At 51.9% G+C, this 13,324-nt stretch overlaps 1 protein-coding gene and 2 non-coding genes across 4 annotated transcripts; 1 reads left to right on the top strand and 2 right to left on the bottom strand.

Annotated features, from left to right (window-relative positions):
• Nucleotides 1–1,762: 1,762 nt before the first annotated feature.
• CX3CL1 (C-X3-C motif chemokine ligand 1) lies at nt 1,763–9,423 on the bottom strand. Of its 2 annotated transcripts, none has more exons than XM_042877073.1 (3): nt 9,348–9,423; nt 4,142–4,262; nt 1,763–3,791 (listed from the first exon to the last, which is right to left on the bottom strand). In XM_042877073.1, exon 3 carries the CDS (start codon nt 3,725–3,727, stop codon nt 2,657–2,659), a length of 1,071 nt encoding a protein of 356 aa, XP_042733007.1. In that variant the 5' UTR covers nt 3,728–3,791; nt 4,142–4,262; nt 9,348–9,423; the 3' UTR covers nt 1,763–2,656. The 2 variants fall into 2 exon arrangements, with proteins under 2 accessions (XP_042733007.1, XP_042733006.1); XM_042877072.1 differs by lacking the exon at nt 9,348–9,423 and adding an exon at nt 6,556–6,770.
• A 3,511-nt stretch (nt 9,424–12,934) lies between these two features.
• TRNAL-CAG lies at nt 12,935–13,017 on the top strand. Its single transcript has one exon. It is a non-coding gene; the product is annotated as a tRNA-Leu (tRNA).
• A 125-nt stretch (nt 13,018–13,142) lies between these two features.
• On the bottom strand, nt 13,143–13,225 carry TRNAL-CAG. The gene has a single exon. It is a non-coding gene; the product is annotated as a tRNA-Leu (tRNA).
• Between the last annotated feature and the right edge of the window lie 99 nt (nt 13,226–13,324).

The raw sequence follows: 13,324 nt of genomic DNA, 5'->3' as shown, positions 1-13,324 counted from the left end.
ATCCATCCATCCATCCATCCATCCATCCATCCATCCATCCATCCATCATCCATCCATCCATCCATCCATCCATCCATCATCCATCCATCCATCATCTATCCATCCATCCATCCAACCATCCATCCATCCATCCATCCATCCATCTATCATCCATCCATCCATCCATCCATCCATCCATCCATCCATCCATCATCCATCCATCCATCCAACAAGAAGATAAGCCATCTACAGCAAACAGGGTCAGAGTAACAATATCACATCAGTGCTCCTACAACACCCAAACCAGGGACTGAAGACCCAACCCTGGGCTTAAATGGGCCTTCTGGCCTTGGTCAGAGATTGTGGGGTGGGAGAACATCCACTGATCAGACTGGTCAGGGTGAGTATGGCCAACATGTACCTTCAAGGGCTGCCACTGTACCACCTGATGGATGCTGTTGGGGAGATGAAGGAACAGAACCATTCAGATGCTGCTTTGTGGCTCCATGCACTCAGTCCCCAGACTGCCGTGTCCCAGTGCCAGCCACATCCACTCAGTGCATGGGAAGTGACTTATCACTGAGAAGTGATTTATCACTGTCTGCCTACGAACTCATTCATTTATGCAGCCTCCCCCTTGTCTAATAACAGAAGAGGAAAAAAAAAAACATTCTTTCTACAGAGCTTCTTACCCTTAAAATGACCTTCCTGGCCTGGTGATTCATCAGAGGAAGTTCTGGAGGATGTTCCCCACGTGCCGCTGCTGGCGGTGCAGCAGTGTGGGGCAGGATGCAGGAGCAGCCCTGGCCTGGGTGACATCCCAGCCAACCCTGGTCTGACCCTCCTGAAGACAGTGGTTTTTAACATAAGAACTTTATTATCATTACTACTACAAAAATACAATATAAATCCCATTCACATACATTCATCTAGACTCAATACACAAACAAATCAAAGCTGACAGTAGTCACTGCACTGTAGAACAAAAGGACCCTCCTGGAGCCTGTCCCCCACAATCAGGGCTCCTGGCTGCCATGGGTTGGGATCTGCCCCAGTCACAGCCTCAACCCACAGGTGAAAACCTGCCCAAAGACAGCGTGCCAGTGGGTAAGGAGCAGGGATGGGATGAGTACAGCTGGTCTGGAAGGAGGAAGGCTATGGTAAAGCATTTGGCAGCTCCATTTGCTGTAGTGCCTGGACCTGCACGGGGCCCTGCTGCCACAGACATGAGCAAGCCAGCCAAGCCCAGCAAGACAACAGACACAGTGCAGTGTTTTCCAGTGTTCCCAGCACTGCACGCACTCTGTGATGCTCCGCTAGCAAGGTGATGTGCATTCACACTGCTGCAAAACTTTACTACAAAAATAGTTGTTTCTGATATTTCATATGAGAGAGCTATAGTACACCACAAACTGCAAGGCTGTGAACCCCTAGGGTGGGTGGGAGGTGCTGCTGGCAGTGCCTGCAGGTAGATCAGCTCCAGGTGGTGTTACAGGGCTGGAGCTGCACAGCTGCCGAACACGGGTGGGTTTCACCCCAGATTCCTGGCTGCAATCAATCCTCTCTCCCTCCTGTACCTGCAAAGCCCTGGATGGATCTGTCTCAAGCCAAGAAATAAGAAATAAGATAACAGAAAACAGCACTGCAGTCATCCTCCCACCTCCAGGGCTGGGTGGATGCCCTGATAACATCTGATGCATCCGACAGACTGGTTTTCTTCTAGCTGGCCTTTACACCTGGCTCATGCTTCTGGCTTTGATTATTTTGCTTATTACATTTTTACTTTCTATCTATAGTTTGGGGTCTGATCCACTGAGAGTGGTTGGAGGGGAATCTTTGATACGTAACCTCACTATGAACCTTGGGTATGTAGCTCTACCTACAAGGCATGCTTGAGGAGACCTTTACAAAGTCAGGCAAAAGTCATATTGGATTAAGAGTTAAATGAGGGCTTTCAGGAGCTGGCCATGGATAAAAGATACAGCTTACACACCGCAGTGTCTAGATGTGTGAAAATGAGAAACAATTTAGGTTAAAAAAACCCTCCTTTTGTACTGCAACAGTGCCTGCATGGCCTGCTGATGTACACAGGTGTATACATGTATATAATATCTGAAAGCTGGACGACCTCTGCTGGCTCTAGTCATTAAATACCCAATTAACTGGAGTGTTCAATCAGCCCAAGGAGAGCCAGCACCCAGCTTACTGCCAGCATCAGTTTAGGTCTGACAGAGCAGTGAACTGAAGTGCAAAGAAAGAAGCAGCCGGAAGTTTGTAAGTGCAGACTCAGTGCTTCGGCGTTGGGATTGCTGACAGCGGCAGAGCCCAAGTCCAGCAGAGGGGGTGAGTGGGTGGGTACAAAGCTGCTCAGATGGATGATGATGGAATGTGGGAAAATCCCCAACATTCGCTTCTGCCCACCGCTTGGCAAGCAGCCCCACTACAGCAACATCCTTTCTACTGAACGGTGCCAGAGAAAGGAACATCCCATCTGCTCCTAAAATGTTGCCATTGGCCAATGGGAACTTAGGGTATATTTTTTTTAGCACTCTGCTCTGAGAAAATTCTCAGCTATCTTAGGAACTGCTTTGTACTGGTCACTGGGCCAGCAGAAGCTTGGCTTTCCTGCAGCAGCACACACATGTTCTAGGCCAAAAATGTCCATGCCATACAGCATTCAGATCACTTCCATTGGATGGACACTGCCTTGGTGTCCCCCCTTCAGATAGAGCAAGCCTTCGACCATTTCTCTTGATGTTGTTTCTGCTCTCATTCCAAATTTTATATATAGCCATATAGCTGCAACACCACAAGCAATCAGGCCACCTGCCAGGGTGACAGGGATAACAAAGCGCATTTGGGACTCTGACAAGGAGCTGAGTGCAGGTGGGTCACTTGGGCTTCTTGTAGCCTGTGCTCTGGCTTGGCCTGAGAACATCTGACTGGTGAAAACTAAGATATCTGGAGGACCTTGCTTTCCTAAGGGCAATAAATGATCAAATGTCCCAGAACCAAATGCAGAGGAACTGAAATTTTTGTTGTCATGGACATAAAGATCTTTGTCTACAGCAGTGGTGGGGTTTTGGATAGGAACTGGAGCAGCTTCTGGTGTGGATGGGACCATGCCGACCTCTGTGCTCTTAAGGATGGAAGGGAGAGCTGAAGCAAAACTCCTAAAAGCAGTGTCTGATGGGCTGCCTCTTGCACTGACTGGGTCCAGGGGGTCGTTTGTAGGAAGACCAGGATGGTGCAGTCCTTTGGAAACGGATGCAGGGTCTGAGTTTGAGGTAGAAGTTGTGCCTTGGGCATCACCCGCAGCATTTGCAGCATATCCCACAGGTTCTTCTGTGCTGTCAGAGCCATGTGCAGGACCTGTGGGGTATGGGGTGGGTCGGCCAAGGGCCATGCCAGCTGTTAAATGCACAGATGTGAAGGATTCCCTGTTTGCTTCTGAAATGACTTCAGAGTGCGTAGCAACTCCCGACGTCACGGCGGATGGCCCTGCAGAGAAACGTGTGGTGTTCTGCACGGCTGGGGTGGATTTGCTGGTCGCCTCTGTGCTGGCAGCAGGAACGGGTGCTCTCTCTGAAGCTGCAGTGGCAGCAGTGGCTGGAGGTGGAGCTGGGACTTGGAGACTGGTGTGCTTGTGGAAGGTGCCGGGCTCTTCGGGCACCGCTGCTGCAGAGGAGGTGGCAGCCTGTGGAAGTGGGGATGCTGCCGAGGCCTTTTCCTGGTCCAGCTTCCGCATGATCTTCTTCACCCACTCTTCATCTGGATTTGCACAAATTTCTCTGAGCTTCTTAGTAGTAAATCTGAAATGAACATAAAGAGAGATCACTTGTTAGGTGAGCATAACAGTGCCTTATGTTATCAGGGTGGTACAGAAAGCATTGGAGCAGGAATGCTGAGCCCTGCTGGCTCTAATGAGCCCCTTCCATCAGGCTGGATGGACTGTTTATTTCTGGGAAGGGCAGGTGCCTCGGATCCCACGTGGATCAGCGAAAGCTGAACATGACTCAGAGGTGAAAGGCTTTAAATCACAGTCACCACTGGCTCTGCTTCCAGCAGCTCCTTGCTCTCAAGCAAAGACACTGATGGCAGTGTTTATATTTACTCAGCTGGGGAGGGAATACATCGAGGCACCCAGACAGAGGCTGCTTACATGATGGCTTTCTTGGCGCACTGGAGTTCGGTCCTCCGGTAGCTCTTTATCAGCCTCTCATCTATGGCACGGTGGAAAGAGACACACCATTTTGAACACTTCAGAGGTGCTTTGGGTTGCCCTGAAATACAACATTCAACATATTAAACCTTGGCTTTGTACTAGGCACAGTAAACACTGGGTTTGATTATTCTTTATCCTCCTCTACAGAAAAGGAGTCTGAAGTTTGCCATGGAAGCTTCCAATCCCTGATAAAATGAGACATATTGATCCCATAAAAGCCATGATTGGTCATATAACACCTAGAGGAAAAAAAAAAGAAGAAAAAAGCACTGTCCAAACTGTGAGGCTCTTGGAACACCACTGCAGTTTTGCCATTTTCCCCAGAGTTGGGAGCTAATGGGACCTTTCCCCTTTGGTGAAGTGACAGGAGCACATTTGGAGCCCAGAAGATGCATTTCTCCACGCCGCAGCAACCTGCTCTATCACTCAGAGGCTCTCAGTGCAGGTCAGAGGGCAGGACAATCGTCCTATTCTTATCTGGATTACTCACATCTCTTTCCGCTGTGGGGCATCCCCTCCTAGCAAGCATCCTGCAGCTCTGAATGCTGCTGTAAGGAAAAGCTGCAGAGAAAGAGTGCTTTGACAAAGCAACGTTGCTCCCACAGCCTTTATCCCACAGTGTGGGGATGCCATCCCAGCAGCCCAGCTTCAAAGCCACAGCACTTTCGCCAAACATCTGCTTTCCACTTCCACAGGAAAACACAGTTTTCATTTGGCCCAAGTGTAAAAACATCCTCCCCTTGTCTGACATAGGGGTGAAGGCAGTCACACCACTGGGGAGAACGCAGCCATGCCAAGAACAGGCGCCTGCCAAGAGAGTGGACATTGCACAACGCAGCGAGATGTTTCTGCTCTCATGGGGGAACCAGGCTTAGAAACACAGATCCTCATTTATCCCTGCAAAGAGAGGAGCTGGAGTTTGGTTCAGCTCACACGGTCTCTACAAAATGTCGTCTGCTGATTTCCAATGGATTTGGTGAATTTAGTGAAGTTCAGTTGGGAATGACCCAAGCACCTGGTGTGAGAAGCAGCACTGCTCCAGGAACGGCCCCAGCTCTTCTGTATCTAAAGAAATCACGAGCAAACGCTCCTGTTGCCCATTTCAACCTCTACACCTATGCAGAGCTAAAGCAAAGCCCTTTTTCAGCCTGTAGCATCTTCTGTGGCACCTCAAGGTCAAGAACTCCTGCTCCCTGAGCCCGCAGGAATGACCAAATTCCCAGTTAAGTCTCATAACCCATGGCACACACTGCTGCTGGCTTCTGCTTTCAAAACTCCATTCAATGAACCACGAAGGTGGACAAAAACCTCTCAGCTCCCTAAGTCTGATCCCACCCTCACTGTGCCCACTGCCCATGTCCCTCGGTGCCACATCCCTGCAGCTGTGGGACAACTCCATGGACGGGGACTCCCCCACCTCCCAGGGCAGCTGTGCCACAGCCTGACCAATGATGCACGAGGGCTTGATCCAACCCCACTTGGACAGATTTTCTGTTGGTTTTCCACTTCTGACTTGGAGAACCTGCCTGAAGGGGTGGGAGAGGACGGAGCTCCGTGCCCAGCTGCTCTCCTGGCTGTCCTTGTTCCTCCTGTCTGGTGGCACTGGGGCACACACCTCAATAAGGGCTCTGCCTCTTTCTGTGTACGTCCCTTTGACCTGGGCAAAGTCTAGTTTTGCTGGCACTGCCAAGAAGCCTCCTGGCAATCCACCCTGCTCTGTTTGTACAGCAATCACCGCCCTGCACGTAGACAACTTACGCTGAGACCAAGCAGGAAAAAACGTGCCCGTCTCCCCTCAGTCCTCCAACACCCCTCTGCATGCCAGGATCTTCACATGGCCAACAGGAGAGCTTCCAATCTGTGCAAGCATGGCCACACGTATGTGAGCATCCCCAAGTCCAGTGCAGACAGACAGACAGACGGACTGACAGACTACTATCCTCAGGCAGGATGCTGCCCCAATGGCACGTCCCTGGGGCTCTGCACTACTGCTGACCATCAGAAATGACAAAAGCCATCAGCAGGGCCACAGGCTTCCTTGCAGCAAGGCTGTGTGCTCCCCAACAGCTTCCTACCCAGCCCGTTCCTGCCACAGGATTTCCCAAGCCAAGGAAGGCGTGAGGTTCCTTCATGCCTGTAACCTGATCTTCCCTGCTGTGTACAATCCTCTGGCCCCATGCACTAACATCCAACTCCCCAGCCCTCTGAATAAAGTCAGAATCCCTTACACGGAGCCACAGATCCCTCCGTGAAACCACAGACCCCTGTGTGAAACCACAGAACCCTCTGTGAAGCCACAGACCCCTCCCAGCTCTCATGGGGAGCCCAAGACTTGGACCCAGAGCTCTCACCTCCAGCCATAGCTGCCAGGAACAAGACCCTCAGAGCAAACAGGATCTGGAGAGAAGCAACCCTCATGTTCCCGTGGTCAGCAGCAGGAGGGGTACAGGAGAAGGACGACGGGCAGTAAGTCTCACTCCTGGATGCCTACAGCATCCTCCGGAGCAATGCAGCTGCAGCAGCTCATTCCAGGAGTGTGAAGTCCTGACGGGACTCCAGCTGCTATTTACGGACTCCAATTCCTCCACATGACGACAGACAGGAGGCGGAGGAAGAAGCCAGGCAGGGAAGGAATACTGCTTGTGCCGTGGAATGGGACAGCTGCTGGAATTCCCCGCTCAGATGACAACGCCTTCTCACAGTTTTTCAGTTCCTTGGCAAAGGCTAAAGGAGCAGGGCTGGCTGCTCCACGTGGCTCTCACCCACTGCCCATAGGTTTGCAGAGCCAACACCAATTCACAGCTCCCCAGCGCTTGTAAAGCTCACGTTATTCACTCTGAGGGCAAAAGCAGCCCTTCCTTTTCAGCAGCAGCATCAGTTGTTGGGCCAAAAAGTGTGGTGTTTGCTAATTGCTTTCACAATTCATCAGCTAATCTGATAAGCCAGACTGCCTCCTGGGAGACGGGAGCAGCCGAAGCACCAACAGAAAGGCACTGCCTCCCCAGGGTCTATTTGCTCCAAGGCACACTGCCTGCCATGTGCCTGTCCATACAGCCCCAAGCTTTGGTAGAGGGCAAGCTATCAGGGTCTTGCTGATGATCTGCAAGCACCAAGAGCGGATGGGGGCTTCCCAGCACCAGGTTCGGTGTGGACATGCCAGCAGTGCACTCACATCCTGCACCTTTGCTTTCTCTTTCATATCAAATCCCAGATGAATGTGAAATGTTTTTTTTTTCCCTGCCAACTTGCACAGCTGAAAAATGAAGATAAGATTACGATTGAGACAGTCTACTTCTCTACTACTCTACTTCTTAAAAAGCCCTTCCCAGAGATTTCTCAGGGTCGGTTCCCACATCTCCCGCTGTGGGAAATTCCAATCATTTCAATTAAGGATTTGACTCCAGAACAGAGTAAAACCCCCCAAAGTTTCCATAAAAAGAATTGTTAAAACTTTAGGTGAGAAATTCCAGCCTCCAAAATTAGCCTTGTTTATGCTGTAATGGACAAGCGTATTCCAAGCATATGTGCATTCAATTGATCCTGGAGTTAATCTGTTTGATGCAGGCAGAGCAGAACATGCCCTGTTTGCCAGGTTCCTGCCCTTGCCATGTTTCTCAGCCTTATGGGAAACTTTTATTCCGGGAAATGGCATTGCCTGAGGCTGCTTCTGCTGCACAGCTATTACCCTCAGCAGTGGGTAAAACCAAGGAGAGGCTCCAGGAGCTGCTGGAGCCCAGGAGGTACTTCTATGGGAAGCAGTGACAAACGACAGGCTTTGTCCTGATCTGATGGCTAAGGGTCTCAAGATGATTTTCGTTACGATGGAAATTGCCTGTCCTAGTTTGATTGCCTTCACTTGTTTTAGTTTTGCTTTAGTTTATGGCAACAGCAAGTGGATATCCAGTGTGGGCAGTATCCAGCTGTGAGCACGGACTGCAGCGCTCAAGCAATAGAGCAAAATCCTGTGAGCCACATAAAGGCAGCTTCCAGAAAGCAGGCAGCTTCCAGGAAAACCAAGAGTAGAAGACCTGAGCAGCTACACTACACAAATGTATGGAAATGAAACCAAATAGATGAGGACCGAGGAGAAAGAAAGCCCACTGGGAACAGCATGTCTTTCCAGTGGCAGCTGCAGCTCGTCACAGCCATTTCCTCCTTAGGGTGATTGAAAGGGGACTTCCTTGGGTCACCCCTAGCAGGCAGGGGCACATGGAAAGGGCTGCAGAACACCCTCAGCACATCTGCTGGTGATCCAAAATGGTTGAGTCACCAAAAGGCTGTGCAGCCATTCAACACAAGCAGGACAGGTTCCTCTCTGCCTGGTCTGATGGGGTTCAATGTGAGCAAGCATTAGGTCCTGCACCTGGGGAGAGTCATCAAGGTTGGAAAAGACCTCTAAGATCATCCAGTCCAACCATCCACCTACCACCAATACTGCCACTAAACCACATCTCTCAGTGCCATGTCTGCACAGTTCTTGACCACCCCAAGGCACAGTGACTCCTTCACCTCCCTGGGCAGCTGTGCCAGTGCCTTACTGCTCTTCTGAGAAGTTTTTCCTACTGTCCAGCCTGAAACAGAGGAATACCCACATGCATCAATATGAGTTAGGGGGTGATCTGCTCAGAAGGAGCTCTGCAGAGAAGGACCTGGGTGTCCTAGTGGCCAGCAGGGTGCCTTTATGGCCAAGAAAGCCAATGGCATCCTAGGGTGCATCCTGAAAAGAGTGACGAGCAGGGCAAGGGAAGGCCTCTTCTTTTGTTCTTTGTTCTTTATGACTATGAAGGCAGATGAAAAAATGGAGAACCAGGTCCCAACCTCATGTGGGACACAGGATATCAGGACAGACGTGACTGCCCCCAGCACAGCTGATATCAGCCTTCTGCAAACAGCATCTGCCCTCAGCACAAGGCACAAGCTGGGGCCTGTGGGTCTGTGCTGCACAAGGCTACAAACCAGCAAGCTGGAGCACCCAAAGGTGGCGTCAGCTTGGGTGGCTGCCAGGGCCATTCATCTTGAAGAAGAGGAGGAAGGTCCTTAATCTGATCTGAAACACAGCCAAGGAAAAGCCACAAACAAACACTTCTGTGCATGTGCTGCTGAGTACAGACCAAGGGATCGTGCATGGCGCCCCAGCACTCACCATCCGCTGCAGCTTTGCCTCAGTTGTTCACAAGCAAATGCTGGAGCTGTGCGTCGGCTGGAGGATCTCAGCAGCCAATGGAAGGGATGAGTCATGCAGGGGATTTACCACAAACACACAAAGCACCACGACCCTACAAAAGCGACTGGCAAAACAACATGCAGAGAAAACAAGAGCTGCGTCCAAAACAAACAGGAAGTGATGGAAGAACACCATCCTTCTCCTTTAGGCTGTTTCATGGTGGAAATTCAGGCTCCTTAGCTACTCTTGGTACCGCCTGCTGCTGTCACAGGTTTGTGTTCCTGGAAATCAGGAGGAATGGGACAAGAGTGAAGTCAGGGAACCTGAAAGGCTGTACGTGATCTGGGAGAGAGCCCAGTGCTGATCAGGTGATGATCTGATGATTCGCAGTGCACCATCCATCCAGGAGCTCCCAACATCTCCAGAACTGCTCTTCTAGGTTGAACCAGAGCAGGGAGGCCCAGCACCTCTGGTAGCAGCTATTAACAGCATCCTTTGCAGTTCGTGGTGCCACATTCACCACCTACGTCCTAGAAATTTGCTGGGGAGCAGAACACAGCTTCTGGGAAGATTCTTAATGCTGCACAGGAGACAGCCCACCAGGAGACACTGATCTAGAGGTGAGGTGATTCCCCCAGTCCTCCACCAGAAATTGATACAGATGTTTTTCCATAACACTCCTGAACAAAACTGTCACTGCAGCTTCCTGTCATAGAATTACAAAATCATTAAGGTTGGAAAAGATCTCTAAGATCATCAAGTCTAACCATGAACCCATCCCCACCATGCCTACTCGTGATGTCCCTCAGAGTTGGTTTGCACAGGGATAGTTTAGGTCCTTCTCCCTACACAAATAGCAGCTCTCTGCACTGCATTGCCCAGACATGTTCCACGAGCACTTTGTGCTTTAATGAGCCCACTGAAGTCCTCAGTCTGGAGAGGTTTTCTTGGTGCTGTCACAGCACTGGGTGGCCCCAGAACTGACCGCACAGCCTCCCAACTCTTGGCCAAGGCAACTCAGGGAATTTCTTAGGGCCAAAGGCACCTCTTGTTGTGGAGATACCCTCAGCCTATGACTGATGTAGAGCTCTTGAGCCATTACTGTAATATTTGAGAGCTGAATCCAGAAAGTGCTTGGCACTGCACAGCTGACTTCTTTCACATTAAAGGAGGCAGCAGGAAATGAGGAACAGCTGTCTGGGGCTGTCTGTGCTCAGCGTCTTTGCAGAGCAGCTCCTCTTTGGGAAGTATCTATTATTGCAGCGGTTGTGTTTTTAAGGAATTGCTTTCCTTAGAAAAAGACCGTTTTAAAATTAGCAGAGAACACCACAGGAGCCTTCGTTTCTCCGAACACGACGACTTCCTCCTTCCTTGTGATGGAGAGTAGTTCTGGATAGCGGCACACTGTGCAAAGTGCTGATGCTGTTCTCTTTCTGTTCCCAAAGCTTAGGAGTGCTGCCCAAGGGCACGTAGGAGCCCCCTCCTCACCTCAGCCCATTTCCCTGTAAAGGTGCTGCAGTGCCATGCTGGGTGCACAGCAGGGACTGCCTGCACTGCCCGTGCCTGCAGTGTGGGGGGAGGGGGGGTGTCTCAAAAACAAACACAGAGCGATGCACTCACGTTCTTTCCAAACAGAAGAGCCTCTTGTCTCCAGCAGAGCAATGCAACACGCTGTTCCCTGCTGTAGGAGATGAGAAAAGCTCTTCTGACTCTACGTGGCTTGATGGCATAGGTAAAAACAAAAGGCTGCTTTTCCAGGGAGGGAAGGGACGCTGGGACTTAGCTGGGACTTGCCAGAACAGATCAGGGTCTGCCTCCTGCTGGGCCCATTGAGAAGCCTTGAGATCCCCTGATGTCGCAATCCTTCTGCCTAGCTGCAGGGCACAAAGGCAGTGTTTCTACAGAGCTGGCATAAAGGAAGTATCAGATTATCTCCAAAATACTCGTCTTTCCCCACTGCCAAGAGAGGGGCAGCTGATGGTGGGCACCCCAGGAGCCTCTGCACATCTCAGCAGTGCACAGCCGCTGCAGGATCCAGGATTGCCCCAGGCACAGGAAAGTGGCTGTGTGTCACCCCAGGGTGGGACAGGGGGGTCTGCTCTCCTTGAAAAAGGGTCCTGTAAGGTGGAACACGGGTAGTTGGGGAGCAGGAAAACACCACGGTGTGCTTGTTTCACCTCTATGGGAGAGGTGTGGGCTCTCCACGTGGTGACTTCCTGCTTCTCCAACCAACTTGTTGCTGCCAGCCCAAGTAAGGAGATTACCAGAAACATTTTCCATTGACTTCTCGGAAAGGCTCCCTGCCTCCCCTCCGTCTCCTTAGGGCAGCAAGCCAGGTGCCTTCAGCAGCAGCTGTGGGGACCGGTTGGACAGGAGCTCACCATTAAGCTGTCACAGCAGAGACATCCAGAAACCCTTCTGTCCATGAGCAGTGCTGCTGGGGCTGACAGAATACTGCAAGGGTTTGGGGGCTGGCAATGTCTGCTCTTCTGAGCTCTGCCTCCACCAGCATCCCTACAGCTCATTCTCTTAACCCTCTTCCAGGCTTGCTGGCTCAGACCACAGTCACCAAACTGCTCTCCCTGTCCCTAATCCCATCCTTTCTGCACCTCACTTGATTAAAACAGAGCACCTCCCACTCTGTTTTCACCAAGAGCCTCCGTACTCCTTCCAGGCTTCCACTAATTGATGTGCTCCCCCATCAGCTTATTTAGAGGACTGCTAGCTCCCTGGGAGCATGCTTCGCTATAGCCAAACTCTCTCTCTGTAACCATCTTGCCCTTCTGTCACAAGAGCTACTCAGTTGTTGTATATTTAAGTGCAGTGCAATGGAGTCACTGCCTAGGAGAGCAGCGGGTGCTGGCTGTTAACATGGTGGTGGTGGTTGGGGATAGTTAATAAGTGTTGCTGGGGCTGAGGGCAGGGGACATTCCATCCCTGGGCTGTGGAACTCATGGTAACACTGAGGATGCAGCAGGTGAGAATCAAAGCAAGCAGTGATGAGGAATGCTTGAGATTCAGAATGCTATTTGGGCAGTAAATCCCCATGCTGAGACAGAGCCGATTGCATTGTGCACTGAAGTGGGCTCGTGACCAGCAGCATTCTTGCTTCTACCTTTGTACCAGAACAGCCTGCTGCCAGAGCTGCCTTGTCCGTGCTGCTTCCTGCTGAGCTGGGCTGCAATATCTGGCCCTGCACCGGGCTCCCCATCCTGGGACGCTGCACCCTGACCCCAACCCGGGACAGATGGGACAGGTAGTCGAGTGCTGAAGCAGAGGCGAACCACCGCTACCAGCAGCAGCGAACCGCTCTGTAAGGCTCCCTGCTTCGTGCAGGCAGCGGGACCAGCAGCCCCCGGCCACCCCCTGGGAGCAAAGGCCACTGCCAGCAGAGGATGCGAGGCGTCCACTGGGCGTTCACCGGGTTCCGACACGAAACCCAACCCGAGCCGCCTGCCTGGCCCCAGTGTGACGCGGGGACAAAGCAGAGACAGCAGGCATGTACGCATGCGCAGTGCGCGGGGCTCTGCTTTCTGTAGCGCCATGTGGGGCCCGCGTACAACGCTGTCAGGATGGCCGAGCGGTCTAAGGCGCTGCGTTCAGGTCGCAGTCTCCCCTGGAGGCGTGGGTTCGAATCCCACTTCTGACAAGTGATGACTTTTTGCGCTGGGCTCCTCTCGTTTTTATCGCGTTGTTTTTCTGCGCGTTTCCCGCTTCTCTCCCGCAGCGGCGCTAAAAGACCAGGCGGGAGCCGCCCGCCGCAAAATGGAACGTTGTCAGAAGTGGGATTCGAACCCACGCCTCCAGGGGAGACTGCGACCTGAACGCAGCGCCTTAGACCGCTCGGCCATCCTGACCCGTCGGCGCAGCTGCCGCCATTCACTCTCTTGACGTATCTATGCGACGCGGCGCCGCCCCGACGGGGCGGACCGGACTGCGGGGGGAGCTTCCCCGTG

The sequence above is a fragment of the Lagopus leucura genome, unplaced genomic scaffold, assembly GCF_019238085.1.
Source record: "Lagopus leucura isolate 7727_CA_CO unplaced genomic scaffold, USGS_WTPT01 Super-Scaffold_100017, whole genome shotgun sequence".
Classification (NCBI taxonomy): domain Eukaryota; kingdom Metazoa; phylum Chordata; class Aves; order Galliformes; family Phasianidae; genus Lagopus; species Lagopus leucura.
The sequence above is the reverse complement of the archived record's forward strand: the minus strand, read 5'-3'. Positions and strand labels throughout refer to the sequence as shown.